The sequence below is a fragment of the Sander vitreus genome, chromosome 13 (assembly GCF_031162955.1).
Source record: "Sander vitreus isolate 19-12246 chromosome 13, sanVit1, whole genome shotgun sequence".
NCBI classification, from domain to species: domain Eukaryota; kingdom Metazoa; phylum Chordata; class Actinopteri; order Perciformes; family Percidae; genus Sander; species Sander vitreus.
The window spans coordinates 22,353,073-22,378,379 of NC_135867.1; the positions used below are offsets into that span (position 1 = coordinate 22,353,073).

The window sequence follows — 25,307 nt, forward strand, 5'->3', positions numbered from 1 at the left end:
TTCACTCTAAACGTTTTCTCCAGAAGCGTCCATAAGAATTCGGCAGTATAGTGTGTCAGAAGGATTACTGACAATCCTGGTTTTCCGTTGTACAACTTCAAGAGGATCTTTGTAAAACATCCACGATCCAATGACAACATTTGGTATCAGCAGAAGTGGTTTAGATCTAATGATGTTTAGACAGAGGTGCGTGGTCGTTTCCAACAAGATGGGAGAAACAGCAGAAAAAACAACAAATGGTTTGACCATCATGATCATAAGAGATTTTGATATTGTCTGTCTGTATTTTCCAGGCACGCTTCCATTTTATTGCTCATTGACATCCCTGTTGAAAATTCCAATAATTTTTTTAAGATGAGCTCCACCCCTGCTGTCTGCCAAGAGCTATGGGTGTATGTGTGACTGTGTACTCATTCTTAGGGTGCTCCTAGACCTTGAGCCCCACAGTCTTAGTTGAAGTACCTATATATCTGTGTGTGCGTATGCCTCAGTAAGCTGTCAGCTCTGTCTTTACACACTCTGCCTGGCTCCTAAAGCCCCAGTAACTCTCATACTCGTGGAGGTATACAATTCTTCTGCTGGTTGCAAATTAGTGAAGGAAGAGTGCCTTTCTAATGAGACATTTTGATGAAGATGAGAATTAGTAAGCTAGTCAATTCCACAAACCTTTAGTTTGTGTTTAGCTTGTGTTTCCTCTACACCATATGCAGATGAAACAGTAGCCGACTCTTAATCAGTAGCTTGAGGTACTGCAGCTGTTATTTTTGGGTTTCTGCGTGCAGTTTTTGCATGTTAGAGTGTTGCAGAGGCATCTGCTCGGCTCCTGTGGTGATCTAACCGTATTCATGGGTGAGTCAAGAGAGAAAGCCCACAGCCACAAACACAGTGAATTTGCCTGCTAGACAGAGAGAAAAATGAGTGGACATGAAAACTGCTGGCTGAGGGAAATACACTTATTAATAGTACTCTTCCCAGGCTTGTTGGAAGATTTAAAGTGAATGTTATGTCCCTAAAATAGTGCTTTTAGCCTGTAGCCTTATCTGGACTGTGACGTTTTAACCCCATTGTAAGCACGAGTTGATGTACAGTGGCTGTGCTGTGGTTTATGATGTCCAGATTTATATCCAAACATAGTGGTGCAGTGGGTCAGACGCAAATAAACAGCAACATCCAGTATGTGCACTGAGAGATGAGGTTTATAAGGTTTTAGTCTGATAGCTCAATGGTTTTCCTTGCTAAAAAGTAATTCATTTTGAATGATTGCTGGTTAAATACTTGACTTATACTTACTTAATAAGTACTATACATATAAACACTGTATGGATTTTGAACTACTATATGGGTTTTTGGCTGTTTTTACTGTCTTCTCTTATAAAATGGCTTGTGTCAGTAGTTTCAGGTCATGGCGCAAACCTGCATGCTTGCGTGTTTGTTTTCCCTCTCTTCACATTTTAGCTCGTCCTGATGACCTTTCCATATTCCTTCCACTCCACTTAACAGAGTGGTACAAGACCTCTCCATGTTTAATGCAAATGCAGCCAGGGACTGTAACACTGAGATGAATTTTGACCGTTGATCTTTTTTTTTTTTTTTTAGCTTCATGTACAGAATCTACGCTCTGCAAACCCCCAGCTACTTTCAGTGGATCAAGTTTTCATAACTTCGGTTATTGCAAAGGCTATGGCTTCCCATTCAATTATGCTGTTCATATGGCAGGACTGTGAGCAGTGCCAGGCGTTTGATCCTGCTTTATGACTTCCTGTCCCAGGGCGAGGGAGGGAGCCTGCCCATTTCCTGTTCGGACTGTGCAGACCGCATGAACTTTGGGCTGGTGTACTAATCGCACAGGCTCTTATCTAATTTATTTTTGTTTTCATCAGTAAAGATCAGAAACCTCGCCCACTCTTGAAAGTCCAAAACTGAAGCTGTATTAGATCAAGTTTTGTGGGAGTGTTTTCACAGTCTTAGCTGATATTTCACTTCCTTCCCAGTTTTCTTTACAAATGTGCCACTGACAGCTGGCCACCCTGACAGGAGTTTACCTTCACTAATGAAACATAACATTCCTCTTGGCAGATATACATACACTGTAATGAGGTGAAAGGATGTAAACGTATAACGATAATGGTTATATGATGGACTCTACATATTGTTTAACCTTTTCACAGCCGTAAAAACAAAGAACCTTCTATAACAGTCCCTCGAGAAAAATGCGATTATGCGATCGCGTAATTCAATGCATACTCAGCCAAAATCCGCATATTTATGCGGGGGGCGCATTTTTTTCAAATACGCCGCACTTTCGCTGCATAAATTGCCGATTTCTGCACAAAATATGCGGGGGGCGCATGATTTCATAATCCCGCATTTTTGTTGCAAAAAAGTCACATATATCTTAGCAGAAAGTTGAAAAATGTTGCGTTTACTTCACACAAGAGCAGCCATTTTCCCCTGTTGCCATGGGAACGTTATGAAGTGACGTAATTACGCAACGTGAACATCATCGAAAAGCTGCAAACCCCGCGATGAAGCCATGATGAAACCGCAGTTTTTGCAAGTTCCCGCAATTTCATTGCATAAAATTGCATAAATATCCCACATTTTCCATCGCATTTTTTCAGAAAACGTGCCGCATAATCAAGGATTTTTGCCCGCAACAATCACAAAAAAACTCTGCATTTTTCTGGAAGGACTGCTATAAGCTTCTTGAATTCTGACCTGGGACCTCAGTATTGGCCCTCTTTTGCCACCACAGTTGAGGCTAATGATGATGTCATTGTTTTCATGTCAAGGAACTGTTTCTAAAGTCCCTCCAGACTCCCTACGGGGATGTTTTAAACTTGTCAGCTGTGTAAAAGATGAGGTCATTGCCAGTGTGCTTATCATAGTGTTTATGGTCTCACCAAATCCAGCTCTGGTGCTGCGGATCATGTCAGGGATCAAAGTATGTCAACTTGATCTTCTGCCTTTCTCACACATTAAGGAATGTTAATCCTAGCTCAGCACTTGACTTTTTAAACAAAATCAAAAGTGACACGTACTGATCAAAATGTTTGTTCTAATGTCAGCAATGGATGCACTCTCTCATAAGTTTGCTTATGGTATTCAACACTTGAATAAGGCACACTTTGAAATGAGGCACTTTAAAAGAATCCACTATGACTAAAACGCACAATATGTAAATATCTGCCTCAATCAAAACAATAACAAAAGATGGAGTTTGGTGACGTTGTGAAGTAGGTAGTAATTAGGGAGAGTTATCTTCACCGTCATTGCAGTCAGTTTCTCCCGGTTAGGATTCAAATTAGTGTTTATCGTTCAGGATGGTTTTACGGATAGGTGAGATCCTCCTCTCCAAAACAAATCGACCAGGTCTTTTAAACTGGTAAAAACGCTAAATAAAACAGTTTAACGTTAAAAATCAGTGTTTCTCTGACGCTGTTTAGGACATCCGTGAGGGGCTGCAAGCCGAGCTGATGATAATGTGGCTTAAAACTGGATTTAAAGTAATTTATGACAGCTTCTAGCAGACAACCACAATACTGACGCCTGTGCAAACTAAGGGGATGACGCTGTTGACAGGTGACCAAATGGAAACGGACCGTTACCTTGGGTTTCACCATTGTTGGAAACATTTGGTATAATGTTAGTACACAACTCAACAAAAATATATAACATAGTTCTAGTTGTTTTTTGACTTGTTAATGCGTTTAAGTTACTTACAGTATTATACCTTTTAACCAGTGAAATGTACCAGTACCTTACAGAAAAACAGTGTTTTCTTTTTGAGTGTTTCTCAGATGAAAAGTGCTCTCTGTGCATTGCTTCGCTTGAAGCAGCCTGTTGCATAACCAGCGTGTCGTGCTGAATTCATCCGAGCAATGTTTTTTTTTGGTTTTTTTTAACATGTCTGGCAGAATCATGAAATGTGTTGATCCGGCGGGGGTGCCAGCTTGAGTGTTGTACCTGTTCCCTCTGCTGGTCCTGCTTTCAAAGAGCAGAGTGGGTGGATATGAGGGAGGGCACCTCAGAAGTCTATTTCAGAGTCACAAATTGTCTGAATTATGCAATGTGTGTTGTATAATAGCCGGGAGAGGGATGTGTACTGTGTGTCTGTCTGTCTGTCTGTCTGTCTGTGTCTCTCTCTCTCTCTCTCTCTCTCTCTCTCTCTCTCTCTCTCTCTGTGTGTGTGTGTGTTCCAGAAGCTGCAGAGGAGTTGATTGCATCTCTGCCTGCTTGTATCTTCTCCGCGGTGACAGCGTTTCACTCAGCCAGCGTGAAGGAAGCAGGTCAGCGCTGGTTAGATAGACGCCACCGTGATCCAGCCTCACTGATCCTGCCATTGGCTGCTTGCTATCGATCATTAGTGGAAAAACACTCTTGTTTCGTTTCTAAGCCGTCTTCTTTATCTGTGAATTGGAAGAAGAAAGATAGGAGATTGAAGTAGAAAAAAAGAAAAGAAGGGACTTAGTGACAGAGAGTGATACGTCAGAGAGAAAACGTTTAGCCACAGATAGTCCTTACAAGCCTGGGGTGGTTTGCTGGGCTGCCTGCTAACACTGTTAAACAGAGATTGGTCATCATAACAACCCAATCAGCACTGCACTTGTCAGGAGCTGAAGCAGGTGGTGTCTCCATTGATGAACTAATAGATTTTTCACTTTCAAGTTGATAGCTTCTTCGCCTGCTAATAAGGTTTACCCTACACTGATTTTATTTAAATTTGTACTCGTTATTGGTGAAAGAAAAAGGGGCTGCGAGGGATGTAGATGCTGCTGTGAATCAGTTAACGGAATAGCTGATGCCGTTTTGATGGCAAAGAAAATGCCAGAGCTTACAAAACAGATTTTTTTGGATGATTGGGATTTCATGTCCCTCATTAAGGCGTGTTCTCAGTTGTTTGCCCACTGTTGAGAGAATACACCATCTCGGTCACATTTATATGCTGATAATAATTTTAAGAAATTGTAGGCCGTGCAGTGTGTTATTTTGTTTTCATAACTGCCCAAATGAATAATGTAACATTTTAGGAATTTTCTTGCAGAGAGTTTGAGCGATACCATTTTCATGTTTGTACACTGAATATAAAGCTACAGCCAGTTAGCTTAGCTTAGCTTAGCATAAGGACTGGAGGCAGGGGAAAACATCTAGCCTGGCTCAGGCCTAAGGTAACACAGTCTGCCTACTAACCACCTTTAAAGTGGTTTTACAGTGAGGTTATGTGCTGGACTTTTTGACGACAAGACTCCAGTTAATGTTTGGGGTGTTTGCTCATTTTTTTTCATTTTTCATTTCATGTTTATTTGAATAGGGATAGATGCTACGACATAGACATTGTGCAACAAATCTCCAATGTACAGCATCACAGCATTTATAGCTTTTGTTAGTTTCCAATGAGTCAGGACATAGTGAAGACAGCAGTCTGCTGCTTGTTTAGCGTCAAACCCTGCCTCCTCTTCACCATGATCTTAGAAACAATGTCAACATCATAAACACACTTCTAAAAACTGTGGAAAGCATTGAGTTGGTTTCATCTTGGAAGACTGTGTCAGTTTAAATTGGGTGTCCTTGTGTAAAACACTGTCTCATTTAGACAGTCATACTCCAAATTAGTGTTGCGCAATATGAGAAAAATATGCGATAACGTTGAGTATCGCGCTAACGATATAACTTGCGATACATAAAGGAATATTAAAGGTTACTCGGTTCCAACATTATTTCATTGAACAAATTGACGATAAAAAATATATATATTGTGCTTCCCTACTCCAAATCAACCCCTGCATAACACATTCTCATCTCACCTCATGTCATCCGAGATCATCCTATCACCTCGTCTCCCCTCTTCCTTTTCCTTTTCCCTGCCCGTGTAATCTTCCAGGTGACTGTGTCCAGTCAGCCATGGGTTTACACTTTTAGAGTGAATTATTCAAGCAGGTCTGCAGCAGTGTCGTCCTGTGAGGCTGCAGTCTCTTCACCACTAGATCTGGGTCACACTGTTCAGATGTAACACTGCCTTGTCCCAGTAAAGCAAAGGGCACAACACCAAGATCACAACTTCAGCATAATGGGTTCACATCCACAGGATGGTTGTGTGAAGAAATCACACCCTACTCTAGTCTACACCACACAGTTGCTGAATCCGAGGAGAGCGTGTCATCCCCCCTGATACTTACTTCTTACCTTTGACCTATTTACACAGAAAAACGGATGGCAGGTATGACTGCAACTGAAAATATTGTCTGTGCACATGAATAAACCAACCTAAAGCAAAATACAGCAACCGCGTGCTCTAGCCAGAAAAACCTGAACACCGCAACGATGGCTAAACCTGCTACGGAAAGATTTTGTTATCTCAATCTCCTCTTCTCCTTGCAGCTAAGGAAAAAAAGTAGAGCCAGACACTCGGGATTATGCGGTTTCTGAATGCAATCGTGCTTTATGAGTAATGAAATCTAAACTTTTGAAAAATTCCCAAAAATATGCAAATTTGCTTTCTGCCTGATACATTTTATTTTGAGTCATGAGTGTTTGTTTATTTAAAACAAACTCAAGTTTTGCTATAATGTTTGCCAGGGATCGGTGGATCAGTTGTAATTAAAGATAGTTTACGGTCTTGTTTAGCTGTAATTACTTCCACTAAGGAGGTTCTATTGTTTTGTCTGAAAACACGGAGCCAAGGGTATACTGGGCATCAGCTGTGTCGTTCCTCTCTGTGGGAAATTACTTAAATGATAATCAATCAAATCACAATGAAGAATAATGACAATAGAAATTAGAATGAATCAAGAGGGGACCGATAAACATAACAATTAGCTATTGCAACCAATTAGGTGGAAGAACAGGAATCACTATATGGAATCAAATGTGAAGAACAGCATGTATACAGAGTGTGACCTTATTGTTTGTCATGCAGAACCTGCAGCGTTACTGCTTTACCATTTGCTCTTGCATCACTCTGCTCCTCCACCTCTTCTTGTGCTTTGTTTCCTTTTGCTCCGTTTATCTTTCCAGTTCTCTCTCGGTTCTCACCTGCATCCAGATTTCCTGATCAGACTCAAAAATATATAAAGTGAAGGGAACACCAGTTATAAAACGATTTTCTACTGATTTGGGGCTTGATCTACCACTAAGAAAATGTGAAGGCTTACATTAGCTGGGTCTATTCGCATCTTTTCATATCCTGAATATGCTTTGTGTTTCCGCCCACTGTCTGTCTCTGAGAGGACACACACATACTCCTCTTCTCATCCTGACCACACCCAACAACAGACACGAGCCACACGCTAATGAAACCTTCTCCATTTCTTTCCCCCCCCCTCGCTCTCCATCAACACTTTTGTTCCAAAGTGCTTAATAAGTGATGGAGCAGTTAATCTGAGGAAGATGCCCCCCAACGGCCCACATGAAAGAGAAGCAGGAATAATCTGTGGAGCACCCTAAGGCTGTGATTTCCCATCCTGCCAAGCCCCCTCCCGCCTCTGCACTCCCATTTTAGCGCTCCCACTGTACCCTGAAGGACCCTCCCTCGAAAGCCACACACACACACACACACACACACACACACACACACACCTCCTCTTTCACCCTATTTCGCCTTCCTCTTGCCTAAGCTCCAGTGAAGGCAGCAGGAAAGATCAAAGAGGTGGAGTGGGTCATCCAGTAAACATACTTATGGAGACCATTCGAATCAAATCGGATTGAGTTATCCGCTCTCACCACCACAGCTTGTGGCTATCGATGTCACCCAGCCTGTCACATCAGCCAGACACAGGCCTCAGAGAGACAAACATGCTAAAAACACAGCACTTTGTCATTTTTGATCAGTAACTCAAATAAGCCGTAGGTCGCATCCCCTTTCTTTTTGATTTCATCATTTTTTTGATACCCAAGTTCCAAATGATCACCTTTGTTCCTGTAGCTGCTTCACAGGTATTTACAGTAAGAATGTTACAATATGAATGTACACACACACTTTCAGAGTGAGATGTGTAGCATGAGTTGGGACTGCAGTTCCAAGCCCACATGAACAGGGGTTCATAAGGGTACTGTAAATGTTCCCCATGACAGTAAAAAATACAGAGTAGCCATTAAAGGAATAGTTCAACATTTTAGGAAATATATTTATTCACGTTTTTTGCAGTGTAGATGAGAAGATCAATACCACTCTCATGTGTGTGGGTTAAGTATGGAGCTAGAGCCAGGAGTCAATTAGCTTAGCTAGGCATAAAGACTAGAACAGCAGGAAACTGCTAGTCTGGTCTGTCCAAAATCCACCTAAGCGCCTCTAAAACTCATGAATTTCATGAACACGTTTAATCTGAACACGAAATGTAAAACCAAATGATGAGCTTTTTTTTTTTTTTTACGAGGAGTTGCGTGTTGAAACTGTTCCTCTCTGGGTGCAGTGACTTCCTGGACTCTCCACTAAGTTACAATTATTGAGTTTAAATGTTTTTTAAAAATTCCCAAAATATTCATTTAACAATCTAATATACCAGCCATCCATACATTTCTACAGGTCAGGCAGGACAGAACATGCACACACACACAAAGACCCCAGCTGGGAGCTGGATTTAAGCCCAGGACCTTCTTGCTGTGAGGGGGGCCACTGCACAGCTTTCTATTGGAAAATCTGGAGTTGTAGTTCACAAGATCTTGTTAATGTCAAACTTTAAAACTTTAACTCAGGATGGAATTTCTGGCTAAATTGCTTATGACATGAAAAAAACAAAACCATTGTGGACTGCTTAGCGTCACACACAAGCTTTGTTTCCTACAAAGGGAGACAAAAGTGAAGGTTAACTACAAAACATTTACAGGCAGATGTTTCAGCAGCTGTACAATGTTCCGTACAGTCACTGGGGCTTGTTACATGACAAACACACTAAAAAACAAGACTGACTGCAGTGTCTGGACCCTCCCATGTTCATCAGCCAGGCATAGATTCTGAGAGCTGCTCCATATTCATGTTAGAGCGCCGTAGCCGTTAGATTGATCATTCATTTATCTCTGGCTTTTGGAGGTCTCTGTGATTGGCAGAGCAGTGCTGAAGCCTGCAGGAGTGCAGGCCGGAGAATCGCAGAATCATCAGAATCACGGTGCTTGTCAGTTAGCAGCTGCAGTCCCAGGTGGAGTTTAGAGTGTAAACCAGGCCCTAGTTCAACACTCCCTTACCCCCCTCTTGTCTGGTCATATGGAGCGGCTTTACGAGGGGCTGTGTCACCCAGCACATCTATAATTAAGAGCCAGGATTGGTCCTGATGTCAGAGCATAGGCACTCAGGGCTGAACCATCTGCTCTCTCACCTTTTTTAATGTTATAATCAAATGATTTTATCTGAAGTGAAAATCAACTACATTTTTTTCCAAGTCTATTCTTCTGACCAACAACACAATAGTGATTAAATTCCCTGAAACGTTTTACAATTGCCAATAAATGCGGTTTGTTAAAATAGAAGAAAAATAAAAGGATAATCGGATCGGATAATTGGTATGACCCACAGTGTCGAAGAACTAGTGTGGTAATAGCGTTCAAACCTATCACCAAACCTGGCACCAAAAAACATCTCAAGGATTACCACTTTTACTAATTACTCTTTTTTTCTTTTCTTTCATGTAGTCTCCCATTTCCACAAGGACTCTTTTTAATCTCATCTTCCTGTTGGACTCCACATCTTTCCTTTCCTTCTTTTTTATCATCCCTATGTCTCCCAAGCTTAGGCCCCTCGTATCTATGCGGGGGGATTTCTTGATAAAGAAGGGCCCATTGTTCCGATCTTCTTACGCAATGCAAAACCCATCCAACTAACTAAACCAGAGAGCTGAAATAGTTTGCCTCCAACAACATTCAGACAAATATTATCCTGGCACATCGTTATCCTGTTATTATTTTGCACTTAAATGTCACGTATGGAGTTAATTTTGGTTTTGGCCAAACTGTGTGCAGTCTGTAGAACTGCTGGGACTTAATGTGTGCTGCAGTTAGCTTCTGGGCTAACATGTCTGCATGTACAGTATGTAGGCATGTTTTTAACGTCATAAATAGTGCATGAGCTAACACTAGACTATATCCCATGCTAGAGTGGAGCATGGGGATGTATGAATGTACAGTATGCGTTTGTGTTCCTGCAGCTGCGGGAGTGCATACGTGTTCACTCCATGATTTTAATGTGTTGTGAAGTGTTGGACCTCTGTTTGACCCGGTAGTATAGACACCTGAACGCTGCTGCTAATCTAAAGAGTAACTGTCCTCTGTGGGTGTTTGTGAATCAAACGTCTTACCTGGTTGCGCAAAATGATCAATCACATGATTGTGGATACAAAAAAAAAAAAATCAGACGAGTATGCATAAAGGAGAACAATGGAGAAAGTGGAGACGGTAATATGGCACTCTCCTGGAATGTGAGGAAAAGAGGGTTTGCTGATGACCTTTTGTAGTGGGGGGGGTTGCACTGCTGTCAGTATCTTTTGACTTTCATTCTTTCTTGACAGTTGACAACCAGAAAACCTGCATGCATGTTCAGAGCAATGTTAGAATCAGGGGTACACATGGCTGGGGAAAACGATTGCATGATGTGAACTGTAGGATCCAGCGTTATTGGAAGCTCACTCATACTAGGACATACATACTCATACTGCCTTTAATTTGACCCATTCTTTTTTCACTGCGTCTTTTGTGACTTAATGTAAGTTCAACACTAAATTGCTGCAGTACCCTTTTAAGGCATTGTGGCTTGAGAATCACTGAGAATAGAGTGATTATGATTTTTTATTTTTTTTTGTTCTGCTTATCGTTGTCTCTTTGATGCATGTGGTAGCAGAACTGTCTTATACAAAATGTTTTAAACACATAGGCTATGTAACGGTTGACATATGCACAGTTAAAATATACCCATCTATTTCTGTTTTCCCCTTCTCTCTCATCTTACCCAAAAATATCCCCTTGGGTTCTTTCCCCCTCCCATTTCCAAAACATGGTTTTCCCAGACATTCTTTCCAAGTTGTGACGCATGGAGTTTGTATACGTCTCATAGTTACGAACCCTGGAAGTTAAAAAAAACTCTGTGGCGAGGGTTGGCTGAGGTCTCTTCAGTCATGTTAGTATTGAAAATGTTTCCTTGGTCATTACTACTTTTGATTAAATCAATAGTTGAGGTTGACACTGCTAGCAGAGAAGGATATTTTGCAGAAAATCGGTTTATTTTGGATGTTTATGCATCCCTCATGCTGTCCTAGTAAACACAGCTATGTCCCACCATTTCGGTGGATCAAGGGGATTGTGTAACATGCTCCTCGCTTCTTATCTGAATCCCTTTATGAATCACTGTACAATCAGCAGGCATCAGTCTACCTACCAGTAGACACCGACTCGCCATTCAGCCCTACTGTCGTAGTGGTCGCCTGGTGTCTGTAACCTTTCCCCAGCAGAGTATTTTTTTCCCTTTAATTCAAATAGGATGGGACACAGCGGATGGAGTTTGACAGGCATACACAGATTCCCCTGCCCCTATCGATCCATTATACAGAGGAATATGCCTTTTAAGAGCAGCCAGCTTTAGCTGTCCTGTTGAATAAAGATGGTGATTCGCTCTGTGTGTCTCCCAGGAATGCCCGTGTGAGCGTGCATGCGGAAATCAGAGAAACTGTAGGAGCGTGGTGAGGAGAAGTCATCTGCACAAAAAGGCACAGTAACAAGCACTCAGACAAAGAGGAGGAGGAGGAAATTGATGGGGCTCTGACATCTGACAATGTACAAGGTTTTAATGCCTTTCTAGTGAGATGATGTTCTCCACTGTGTCAGACATTTTATCCACAAATATTTAGTATTCATTACCTGGTCACTGTAAAGTTTCACCTCTTTCTCTTCATTACATTCCTCTCTTCAACTTCCTGAGTGTGCTGACCAGCTCTGGGAGAGGTTGACAAGGGGTCAAAGCACTGAACAAAACAGCAGTCCCTCCCTCCCTCCCTCATTCTCTCCTTCACTCTCCCTCTCTTTCCTCTCCTTCTCGTTTCTCATTGAATGTTTATTGCTCCCTCCCCCGGTCTTTGGAGGTGTGTCCATCAACATCTGGAGAAGCAAGGCCGCTCAGAGACAACAGGAGCTCATTCACTCCCCCCATCTCCCTCCCTCTTTTCTCTCTCTCTCTCTCTCTCTCTGCCTCACTCTAGCGCTCTGTATCTGTGTTTGCCGTTGTGGAAGTCAGATTGCACAGCGAGGAGTTGTTGGCAGCTGACTGTGGAATGAGCTCGCAGAGGAATTATTATCAGGCTTATCAAGGAGACCATGGCAGCATCTTGTTCTCCTCCCTGTCATCACACTTTTTCCTTTTTTGAAGTGAATATCTAAGTATCAGCTTTTTCTTTTTGTGCTGGCGAATTCCCAGAGCGGTTCTCCAGCATCTGGTCCGGTGATCGGCAGAGTGGTTACACACGGATCCATCCTCCCCTTCTCCTTGTTGTAAGCAGCGCACTCCCTCCACCTGTGTTTTGGTGGAAGAGACATTCAAAGGCTTTGGGATGACGGAGATTCTAGTGTCGGATGTAAACTTGAACTCAGTCTGCGAGCGTTTGGAGCAGCACTGCTGCGTTGACCAGAACCTGCACAATCTGTCCAGCCAGCCACAGACCCCTGTGCTCAAGAGGCACACCAACACCGGGGCCAAGCTATGGGGCAGAGTCCGCAGCAAGCTGCTCAGACAAAAGGTCTCCCGTTGATATATGCACACACACACACACGAACACACACACACACACACACACACACACACAAGTCACATACACACACAAGCTGTGATTCCTCTCTTTTATCCTTTGCTCTCACCTATTTATCACTGTGTCACTTCCATCTGTTTGCTCTGGCTCTCTTTTATCCTCAGTGTATCCTTCTCCATGTGCGTGCGCTCTCTCCCCGGATGTCTTTCTTTCAGCACAGAGTTGACTATTGTTCTTATATGATGGCTCTATTGACTGCAGCAGAGGCAGTGATGTAGTGCCGAATTTAACGGTGGCTAAATTGTGACAGTAAACACGAAAATAACATGCCCTAATTTCTGCTTTTTTCCTCCTTAAATTATCTTATTCTGTAATAGCGCTCATCTATTTGATGCTACTTACTGTAACACAAATTGTAAATATTTGTTACTAAGCCTTTTATCTGCTTTGAAAAGTGGTTAGTATGCCACAAGCAAGTGTTTCCTGATAATAACGTTTTGATGAATAGCACAGATACTAGGAAGGCTTATTACATACCTGGATACTGGACTGTACAATGTAATTACTAAGAGGTGAAATCACCATTACTTTAGAAACCACTGCTATAAATGGATGAGTCTGTTTAACATGAAATCACAATTTTCCTCACTATTGTGTCATTCCTGCCACTTTGTATTTCATCCTTTCTGCATCTGAAAATCTCTGTTATTCCTCATATAAAGCTACTAATGATGATTACATGATATTTCCAACAAAATTTTATTGGTTATGAGATGTTTCAGTATCCGTTTAGCTCCCCCTGCTGTTCATTTTAAGAATTGTCTCCCTCTGGCTGAGCTGATCTGATGCCCCTTTGGCATTTCAAGCACCGATTCCACGAATTAACTGTCACATTATCCCAAAAAACCTTAGAAACATGCTTCTAGCTTATTTGCATCAGTTTTTGTTTTTTTTTATACAATTAGCATTGCAAGGGTAAGGTTTGATTAAACTTTGACAATTATTAAGTGTGTAGCCAATTATCGTCAGTTTCTCCACAATGTTTTGATACTCATGAACTATTGGCATTTCATTGTGTTTTATATATGAACTTTTAATTTTTTAGCTTCATTTAAAAAGGGCAGTTGTCACTTGGTCAAAGCATTCAGGTTGTACTGAGTGACCCTTGTGTTAAGGGATTTGTTACCCAAAGATGGGTCTGATATGGCATGGCATAGTTTAAATGCAGGTTCTAGACTGTGACTTATGCGTGGGTGCAGACAAAGGGTTTTTAGTTGCTCCAGAATGCTTTTTTGTATGCAAAAGATAAAAGAAGAAGCATGTGTTCTGGTTCTATGTATAGCTCTGCACACGCAGCTAAAACTCTGACTCGTTTTAAAAAAAAAATTATTTCACTGTGTTTGCGCATTTATTCAGCAGTCCTCCTCATCTAGATCATGAGTGCATCGGCAGTATTTTAAGCTGTTATTTGTGTGCATGATAAACCGATTCAGGACAAAGAATCCAAGTTGAGGGTTGGCTTGACCCTTCAGTGCTTTCCATTATTTAACAGAGGCCTGAGGAAGGCTGACCACTGGTTGTACTGAGCGGGATCAAACGGGGATTACATACATAAGCCCAGACTTTACTGCATCGATCTGCACGCCCTGTATTGATCACTCTTCTCCTCTCTGTCCCACGTCTTCATGTCAGGAGGTTTCTGCATTTCATTGCTGTCCAGATTTGTCAACTTTGCAGTTAGAGGCATGTGATACTACACTCCAGCTCTCACCCTGCGCAGAAATCTCTGTTCCCCAAACTGCTCTGTGAAGTCCCATTCAACCTTTCATTCATTTTCAGTGAGGCTTTGAACGGCTGGTTTTATGAGTTAACTTCTGTTGCAGTTTTTTCTATGCTCGCTTGCTTTGTGATCCTATCAGCTCTTCTACAATTCTCCCATCCCCCAGTCCTGCAGCTCTGCCTTTACATGGTGGTGAAGGTTTGATGAAGGGTGAGAGGCGAAAGTCAGGCTAAATCATCTACCACCATTATCTGAAACCGTAACAAGACAGGCTGCCTGCAATCTGAAAATGTCAAAATCTGAAGTATAAAATGAATGTATTTTTTTTTAAAGACAGGACAGGGTTAATATTAATAATAAGGTTTTTCATTACATATACTTTTATAAAAACAGTTTGGCATTATTTCCTTTTAATATTGTTCCGTAATATGCCTATTCATTATTTTAATATCTTTATTGAACTATTTTCAAGAAAAAATGAGTTTTTGCTGGTTTTATTTAGCTTTTTTAATTTGTCGAAAAATGCTTCCAAAATTTGTTTTTAAATTGTCAAAACAATATTGAATTAAAAATTCTAAAAATATGCACACACCCATTATGAGGAGGAGCAACTTCCAGTGTTTTCAAATAATTATTGAAGGGGGCAGGGACAGCAGACTTTAGGGCATATTGCTTTTTCTGTTTGTGTTCATCTGTGGCATGCATGGTGTTATTTAGAGTGTGCTGAGAGGAATGTGGCTGCTAGAGAATACAGGAGCACACTGGGGAATTGTCCTCACTCCTTCAGCCTAAAGCGGCATCTAATTAAGACGTGTGATGAGATGGGGGGGCTGGCTGGGAACACTAATTAGACCAGAACCAGACATAATGTATCATACGCGTCCCAGCAAAAGAACAAATTATGATTAAGCCGTTACTCGGTTGTAGTCTGGGTTTTTGGCTGTGTAATTAACTTCCTGTTCTTTTGGCTGACGACCTGTTTACCGGGCAGGTGTGGTTTTCTTTTCTTTGTGGAGTTAAGCGAGAATTATACTGGACGCATCCAAGGTGGCGCGCGCCATCGTGACGTCAAAATGACGTAATATCCTGCCGGCGCGCCCGATTTATGGCTCGACAATGTGGAAACGGGAGGCCTGAACGGGTTCACCGACAACCGGATGGCTCTTCTTTTTTTTCAGCGGCGCGCGATAAAGCGGAAACGGGAGACCTGAACGGGTTCGCCGACAACCAGATGTCAGGACTCTCAGAGTGACTGCAAGTCTCTCTTGTAAACTTAGTGGGTTAAGATGAGTTCTTTTATGGTGAATGAAAGGCTTGATCCTACGAAGTAGGTCATCGAATCAAATCGAAGCATTGACGGCAATGCTGCAGCCAGTTCGGCCATTGTTTACGTTTTTCTTCTTCTAGTCCGTAGGAAGAGCAACGTCGGTAGTCTTTGCTCATTAGCGCCACCGCTGTTCAGGAGAAAACTGCAACTAGTGTCGCGAGCACCAGCGCAGGTATAAATAGTCACGGCGATCCCATAAGGTCACATTTGTACGCGCCAGCTGGGCTGCGTCCAGTATAATTCTCGCTTTACTCAGCCAGCATAGTGGGAAGAACAATGGAGTTGTCGTGCCGGCTTAGCCATGGGATAGAATCAGATCCAGCCATTATCATCCACCCTCTTGACCCCGCTGCATTTTAGCCCACCTACGAAATGATGCTCTTTCATTTGAGTATGTTGATTAGTGCAGATGAGATATTAAGGTTTCATCCCTCCTGCATGCCTAAAATGTCAGCCAGTCCCCTAATGGCCTTTTATGTAGGCCGCATAAATCTCCATCTGTCCCCACCGGGGGGCATGGCCCTTTATTGGCCCCAATCCATCCCCTGTGCGCAGGATCTGCAATTGGTTAATGAGCTCCAGGAGGGGAGCAGCAGGTCAGTAAAGCATTCTCAGGTTGATACCCACAATGACCCCCTCGTGGATAAGTCCAGCCTCATCACTTCTGGCCGTATGCAGGGTGGCTTTAATCTTAGCAGGGTGACAACAAGGCATTAATCATCGAATTAGGTGGTGAGAGTTAGGAGATCTGGGCTTCTGGTACGGCCATCACATGCCTTTACAGTGGTCTGGGATTAGGTAATAACAGAAAAGTTGTTGGGGCAAACAGTTCTGCAAAGAGGATGACTCGGGTGTACCACATGAATTCAGGGAATTTAATACATTTATCTGAAATAATTAAAGGCAACCCGTTTTGCTGGTTTGTTTCAGAAGATGTTGGTTTTCAGCAGTTTTCTAAAAGTTTTCTTCTTAGCTAAAATTAACCAAACCAGGACGAAGTTGCATTTTTTAGGTCATGGGAGCGCTACAAAACTCTCTCTTTTGAAAAATGTTTCTGAATGTTACATCAGAACTGAAGTAAGACCCCCCTGATCATCGTACTGGCACCTGCTTCAAGACTGACACATCATACTCCCTCAGTTGACGACTCCACTCAGTACACATTTAAAGAGATGATCTAATGGCTTACAAATGGTACATGCTGTTAGTGGTAAAGATCACAAATAACCTGAATAGTGAGGTAATGAGCTAGCTCACAACTACAGTATGTAATGTCCTCAGGAGGCCAACGAGTGAAAAACATGGATCTGTCTAAAACAAACATGAGAAGGTTCATCAGAGGACAAAAATGTGACTTAGATCCCAGTCTCTTGTTAGCATATGTGAGTTTTGACACTGCTGCACTAGATGAAATCAGACATTTAAATAGTGTTTTTAAAGCGGGAAAAAACATAAAAGCACTACTGAATGAATAAAGTGCTTGTGTTTAACTCAAATTCAGAGCATTAAAGGGATATTTCACTGTTTCTCTGCTTGTACGTGTAGGATAACTCCTGATTCTGTATGTAGGCTGCAAGCAGGGTTGTGTTGCATAAGTGTAGTACGCATCTGTGTGTTGCTGTTTACAAGCCCTATTATAGAATCACACACTGCCTGCAGAGATGCAAGAATACTCTGCAAATCACAGCCCTATGCCGGCTGAAAACCCTTGCCGATTGGCTCAAACAAGGAAGTGAGGGTACGAAGGCAACATGGCAACCGAGTCAAAGACCTCACATGGCCATGGTGACATCAGCAGCTGTTGAGTAAAGAGACTCACTATAACTGATGCACATATTAACAATATGTGGTTCATTTGTCTAAAAATAGTCACGCTGCTCGTACTCTGAAGCAAATATACTGCAGCGTTGATGTGTTAGTTTGGGGGGGTGCTCAATCAGTGCACAAACACTTCTGTAATCCTGCTAACAACCAAGGAGCCGTGCAGCTTGAGCTACGTTCTAATTAAAGGACTAATAAAAAGCTTTCTGCGGCTGAATGAATATTTAATCAGCCAGAGAGCAGCAATCGAAAACTGTGATGAAATACAAAGGACAAATTAGACAGAAATTCATTAATTTAGCATATCAAAAGATCAAGTTGTGTTTTGAATATTGTCGCCATGCATGCATTAACTCTACAGCACAGCTACAATGGGATAATTAAGTGTGTCAGGATTTTATTATTAAAGGCTTTAAACATCATTTCAGTAACTGACTTGTTTGCACTATTTGCTGTTTCCGAATACTTAGGTTTGTTCGTCTTAGATCTACGTACATGTTCAGTGCTAGTTTTTAAAAGAACTATATATTCATACACGTGCAGGACAAACAAGCATCCAAATCAAACACTTAACTGTCTGCAACCCGATGATTAATTCTGGGTAACATATGATATTGAAATGTCTTACTAGTAAGACTGTTAAATCTACACTGTAGATCAAAATGAAGAGATTCACATGCAGGATTTATACTCGCATAGGAAATGTATAGTCTAGCAAATTATTCCCAGTTGTAACAGACAGAAATCCCAAAATGTATGCTAAACTAACGTGTTTTAACGTGCTAAACCACATTTTTAAAGCCTCCTGTGTGTTTTGTAGGAAATGTAAACAGGTCATGAGGGGTGCAGACCTCTGACTGTCCCGCTGCGTCAGTCTGCTGTTGCTGTCAGTCTCATACAGGCTGTAGGAGCATGGCTCACACATCACAGGCAGGGCAGAATTCTGTTTGAAGACTGGGGGGGTGGGGGTGTGAGCTAGCCAGTTCCCGTAGTGTAGTGGTTATCACGTTCGCCTAACACGCGAAAGGTCCTCAGTTCGAAACTGGGTGGGAACAGTATTTTTTGATCTAGAGAAAGCTGGTGGTGTATTTTTTATTTTAGCAAATCAAATCAAGGAACAGATGTTGCTGTTTGTTGTGTGGGAACAAAGGAATGCATTCAGCCTTTTTTAAACAGATGTCTCATCTCTTTTTTGCCACATTTTTACGGGGGAACTCCATGTCAAGCCTTTAGTTTTGGTTATCAAATTTTCAGAAATTCTTTCAAACGATTGACAAACTTATTTTGACCCAAAAGGCTGTATCACCACATATCGCTCAGTGAGTCATTATAAAGACCACTGAACCAACGTCCTGTTCTCCTGTACTGCCTATGAGAAAGACAGACCATGTAGCAGCTTAACAGCATGACTTATCTTATCTGCTTTGTTATGTCCCCGTAGATCAGTCGGGGCAGAGTACAGGCTGAATGTACATCCTGGCTGTCTTCTTTTGAAGTTTAGACTCATGCTCATGATATATTCCGTTCTGCTTGACTCTGTGTACGTGTGTGTGTGGTTGAGAGAAAGTAAATGGGCAGCACGGTAACCAGCTGAGCGCCAAACCTGGTACACACTCAGCGACATACACTATGAGCTGCTTAGAGAATAATGAGTTCCTACATGACCGAGCAACATGCTTGGTTGAATTACTCTGTCCTCCAAACACACGCATATTTATTGCATTCTATATAAGGAAAGCACTTCAAGTGTGTGCCCCAATTGGAAGGCGTACAAATCAGTTGTGTACAACGGTCCACTAGATTTGAAGTATTCCTGTGCTTTGCGCCAGCCTGCAGTCCGTTCTGGCCTGTCAGTCATATATCCTTGGTAGTTTTCACGGTCCTACAAAGAGAGCTTTGCCACTGGATTGATGCGATTCTAATCGGAGCCATATTAGCCTGAGGATGTCGCTAAAAAACCACGAGACAATTTCTGACTTTAATCTTTTGCTAGAAATTTGCATGAATGCACACACATACTGTATAGTAGTTGCTCATGTGTTTGAAATCCCCTTCACGCAATCATATGAACTGAAATCAACGCCATCGCAGTTTTAATCTTTTCGGAGTGAGATGAAAGGGGACTATAAAGCTATCCTGGTTTGCTTTCTGTGGGTCCTTAAAAGGTCTGAAAATGTCTTAAAATACATTGAATAAGCAGAAGTTAGCTTTATATCTTATTTGCTATAAAAACACCCTTAATTCCTTTGTGTCATTTTCTACTATGTCCATACTGTCCACCTTCATGTCTTGGCTACATTCAGTCAGATTTAGACTAGTATAACGCGCTTTATTTGGGCACATCGAGGCTGCGTTACCGTGTGCTCTGTAACCTGCTGCCCTCTTCCTGTCAGCTCCCTGGCTGAGCTGCCACTCAGGATAAACCTTAAATGCTCTCGCCGCTTTGTTTAAACCAGCTAGACAATCACAATTCATTTCCAAGAAAGCTGTCTCTCGTCCTCGTTCCTAAATCGGAGTGTAATATTAAACCAACTCATTTCCCAGGAAAGGAAAATGAATATAAAAATTAGCCCAGTTGATGTTATAGTTTCAAAAGGGGTCAATGAGTGTAACCACTGCATGTAGAGGCTCTTCTTTGTTTTTACAACCCTATTATCTTAATTCAGTTTTCCTTTTTTAAAGAAATTAGCAGATGGTAATAGGAAAGAACTAGGTGGGAGGAACATGAGTCTACTTTAAGGGGTTAGAGAAGGTATCAGCAATTAGCTCTGGATATTTGCCCAGTTTTCGTCTTGGCAGTAGCTGTGTAAAGACCCAGTTGCAGTGATTACCTGTCTCAAACCCAAACCCTGCTGGGAAAACAGGCTTTAACGATAATAGGAATGCGTGAAACCAAGCCAAATGGCCTTTTTACGAGGTAATGAAATACTCTCACTGAGAACTTTTAATGGCTGCAGCCTAATGCTGACAATAAGAGAAGTGTGCTGCCCCTGTGCTCACCCAACAATCATAATTTACCTCTAAGTTGAGCACATCACTACGCAGAGTTGTAATGACATATCTGTGGAGTGCAAACCGCAAATAAAGGCATTAGCTGTTGTGGCCTCACACAGCCACACACTCCAGGAGACTTAAAACAACAACAGGCTGCCATCTATCATGTCTCAGAGGGCATCATGGGACTTGTGATCCAGACTTTTAAGAGTGTGTGCACTGTGCTGTGAAGTAGGCCAAGTATCTGAGCCAATCAGGAGCCCTTGTTGGACCCCCAAGAGAATGCAGAGGGTAAATGTGGGAAGCATACGCGCCATCTTTCTTTCCCAAAGTAGACTTAGTGACGGTGTAGTAAAGCCGCAGTGCCAGGGCACAAGCCACAATGGCAGCTTGACTTTGATCTGGTTAGGAAAATGGAGCAGCTGAAAGGTGAACTGTGGACTCAGTGAATATTAATCACAGTTTCAAAGTGCCTTTGTCCACCTTTAAACTCTGTCAGTTGCAGCTTTGCATTTCTTGTTCCAACATTTACACTTTACACACATTTCCAACTTGTCGTTAATGACATTCCCTCAGTAAGGGTTTCCCAATGCGAGCTTAAGCAACGTGTTTACCTTCATTTTTTGGTCGCAGGGAGGTTGGGGGCAGCACTCAGTCACATAGTGTAGGGGTTATCATGTTCGCCTAACACACAAAAGGTCCTCGGTTTGAGACCGGGCGGGAACAGCATTTTCTCCACCCAAAAACAGGTGGTGCTTTTCATTTATAGAGCAGAAAGTGTTACTGTTCATGTCAAAAAGCTCAAATGACAGGTCTGTCTGGTAATTCACACCCAGAAGGTAAAAGCTGGCTTTCTTTTTTGTTTTAGTAGAACAGTTATTTCCCACGAGTTGTGTAGGCAAAGCGTTTTGCTTTCGGTGGCTCGTCTCTGGCTTGATACCAAATAGACTTTTTCTTTGTGGTCAATGTAGAGGCAGTGACTCGTTATTGTTGTTGTCATGCTATCAGGCAGAAATGAGACTTTTCCGTGGTGACAAGTGTCATTTTATGATTTCATTAAGCAGTCTTCTCTTTCTCATGTGCATTATTTGGTCAAAGTCGTATCAGCTAATGTCTTTATGCCTCTGTTGTGTCTTTCAGCTGGATCCTCAGACGGTGCAGTCCAAGAACTGGCACATGGACGTCATAGAGATGAACGGGGTAAGACGGAAGTGGTTTCAACTCTAGCTTACATTGTGACATATGTCAATATTTTAATGAGATGTGTTGTGTTTGGAAATGGCAATGTATGTTTTTATTCAACACTGCATCCTCCTACATCCCTGCAGGAAGTCAAAGTGAGATTTGTGTGTGTTCCCACAGATTTTTGAAAAGAATTTAGTTGGTAATATAAAGAGATCTAGTAATGGGGCAACCTCTAGCTCACCCATGCGCCCCATGTAGGCTGAGTCCTTTGTAGCGGCCCGGGTTCAAATCCGACCTGCGGCCCTTTGCTGCGTGTCATCCCCTCTGTCTCTCTCCCCACTTTCCTGTCTATCCACTATCTAATAAAGGGAAAAGCCCCAAAAAAATAATCATAAAAAAAAGAGATCTAGTAATAGTATTTGTAAGAGCTGATAATGGTTACAATAACATCTAAATGTTTAGCCTGAAGATGTTGGATATTACATTTGAATGTAAAAACCTCTAAATCTCAATGTAAACAAAGACAAAGTGGTTCATGAGGGTCCCAAAGTTCATTTGTGGCTTCTCAGAGCAATGCCGTATACTTCAGCTGTGTTGTTTGTTCATCGTCAGATCAAAGTGGAATTCTCCATGAAATTCACAAGTCGGGACCTCAGCTTAAAGAGAACACCGTCCAAAAAACAGAGTGGGGTGTTTGGAGTCAAAATAAACGTGGTGACAAAGTAAGTATGATCTATGTATCTTATTGCGGCCAAAATTGGCTGTTATGGTACCTTACAGCTCAACTGCCTAAAAAAACATGACTTTGCTGCTTTTATACACATTCATTGTTGTGTACTGTTCGCGTCAACAGGCGCGAGCGCTCCAAGGTGCCTTACATTGTCCGTCAGTGCATTGAGGAAGTGGAGAAGAGGGGGATTGACGAAGTGGGAATCTACAGGATCTCAGGGGTGGCCACTGATATCCAGGCCCTCAAAACAGCATTCGACACCAGTAAGACTCCACTCACTGTCTCTTTCTGTCTGTGTTTCTGGTTTATCTACTGTAATCTGTTGCTACTCCGTAGTGCTGGTAAAAAAAAAAAAAACAATAGTTTGTTCTCCAGTGAAGATGACGGGATGAAAAGATTGTCAGACAGTGTCTAAGCTGATAGTTTGGTGACCTGCATCTAATAATTTATCCTGTCAAATGACATAATATCGTGTCAGTCATCAAGCATTTCCCTTCTTTGAAGAAATTGAGTGTGTGCATAAAGGCTGTGTGTGAAGTTCAGTGTGTATATGTAGTAGTTTCCCAGGGTTAATTGAGGCCTTTGCTCTAAGACTCTAAGACTCTGTAGAGAAGAGATTTGTGGGAACTGGCTGTTAGGGTGGCCAGGACAGATGAGGAGCAGCAGCTGTCAAGTGTTTAAGTTTTTTCTGTTGCATTACTGTAGAGTCTTATCAGCGTTGGTCATGGCTGCTAGATCCAACAGAGCAGAGCCCGGTATCACCTTTCATTTTTGGGTGTAATATTAAGCATCTGTCTCTAGTCTGGATGTGGGGTTATTGAGAGATTACATCGTTCCTGGAGAGAGCAGCTGTGTTATTGTTGGCCTGTAATGATGTAGTGTGTTCACTTTCTATTGGCTCTTTGTTTGTGTCCGACCTGCAGATACCAAAGATATCCTGGTGATGCTGAGCGACATGGACATCAATGCCATCGCAGGAACACTGAAGCTGTACTTCAGGGAGCTGCCGGAGCCTCTGCTCACCGACCGCCTCTACCCCGCCTTCATGGAGGGCATAGGTGCGACCTTTAGGACCGGAAGTTTGTGTTTGTCATCAGTGGGTAGTTCAGTTTGCCCAGCTGGAAGAGATGAGAGCTGAAGATAAAAAAAAGCTGTCTTGCCATAATTGGATCTGACATGTTTTTCCTCTCCCTCACAGCGCTCTCTGACCCGGCAGCCAAGGAAAACTGCATGATGCACCTGCTGCGCTCCCTGCCCGACCCCAACCTCATGACCTTCCTCATTCTGCTGGAACACCTCAAACGGTACACACACACACACACACATTATAACCCTCAGACATACACAGAGACACCTGCTGATCACAGTTAGGCTTTCTATCAGTAGAAAAGTAACCAACTCTAATGGTATAATCAAAAAAGTTATTATTTATTATTCTTTTCTATTATCTATTCTTACTTCTCATCAGCCGTTGGTGTTTGTGTTTGCAGGGTGGCTGAGAAGGAGCCTATCAACAAGATGTCCCTTCACAACCTGGCCACCGTGTTTGGCCCCACTCTGCTCAGGCCCTCCGAGCCCGAGATCACCAAGGCACAGCACATCACCTCTGCCTCTGACATCTGGTCGCATGACGTAATGGCACAGGTACCCGCTGCACACAGATGCATTTGAATTTTGGTGCAGACTTAGGACGAATAACTGTGGCTATATGTTAGTAGCAATGTTAAGACAAAGTTTTAGTTACCGTAGTTGAATTGTTGAATATGAATGTATACTTTTTTTTTTAAAAGTACTCCTAGTATGTTTATACCGATATGACTCTCTGGATCCCTCTGTCCCTTTGGCTTTCATTAAACAGTCATATTGATGGAGACTGAGTAGGCAGCCCTCTGTGTAGACTGGTGTGTACATGCAGATTTCCTCGGTCGCTGCACATGTTCTCCAGATAAATTTTACTCCCACGTTGCTAAGTGACCCATGTCACTGCGGACTACTCTCCCAGCTGTATTTAGGCTGCAGGCCATCCATTCATCTCTACTGAGAGATGAGTTTCCTGTGTACAAATGTCTTTCCTTGGCAGAATAAACAACATCCACGGTAAATCATTATAAATGGGAGGCTCCGTCTGTCCGTTACAGTTAACCCGAGTGTTTGTAATGGGGCTTCTTCAAATTCTAAATGTTTATTGCATAAGTATACAAAATGTCAAACACCAAAGAAAGATGCTTCTGCTGCCGTATCCTGAATATAATCTCATTTATGGACATGATGGATTTCCCCTTATTTTAATAAAAGAACCCATCTAGCAACAGTGAAGAGATTTTATCGGCTCCGATACTGCCTAAAATGCTGGTATCGGGAAGTACTGGAGTTTATGCACCGATCTGATACCATGTAATAAAGCCCTAAAGAAAATTTACGTTAAGTAGTTTATTTATGTTCTTTTTCCGTTATAACTGACTGTCAGACTGGAGAATAAAAGAACGTTCTGTGGCGTTCATGTTTCACAAAGAGTTTAACCTGAGCCAGACCGACAACAAAGATAAATCATATCACATCCATACAGGGATAGTAGTATACAGTTGTTAAAACAATAAAATATATGACACACTGGTATCGGGTCAGTACTCGGTATCGGCCGATACGCAAGTTCAGGTATTGGAATCGGTATTGGGAAGCAAAAAATGGTATCAGACCATCTCTAGTAGCAACGAACAAAGGCAAAATACAGCTGCAGAGAAATAACCGAGCAAA

The 25,307-nt window shown here is 42.2% G+C and overlaps 1 protein-coding gene and 1 non-coding gene across 5 annotated transcripts in view; both read left to right on the forward strand.

Moving 5' to 3' along the window:
* Positions 1-25,307, forward strand: part of abr (ABR activator of RhoGEF and GTPase) — a 134,533-nt gene that overhangs the window by 106,809 nt on the left and 2,417 nt on the right. For 3 of the 4 annotated variants that reach the window (XM_078265691.1, XM_078265692.1, XM_078265693.1), the window contains 6 exons: positions 21,779-21,838; positions 22,436-22,545; positions 22,677-22,816; positions 23,477-23,611; positions 23,752-23,857; positions 24,044-24,197. In XM_078265691.1, coding sequence (XP_078121817.1) covers positions 21,779-21,838; positions 22,436-22,545; positions 22,677-22,816; positions 23,477-23,611; positions 23,752-23,857; positions 24,044-24,197 — 705 coding nt within the window. Of the gene's footprint in view, positions 1-12,179; positions 12,708-21,778; positions 21,839-22,435; positions 22,546-22,676; positions 22,817-23,476; positions 23,612-23,751; positions 23,858-24,043; positions 24,198-25,307 lie in introns of those variants that run through there. The other variant, XM_078265694.1, reaches the window with a different exon arrangement.
* Positions 18,627-18,699, forward strand: trnav-aac (transfer RNA valine (anticodon AAC)). The gene has a single exon. It is a non-coding gene; the product is annotated as a tRNA-Val (tRNA).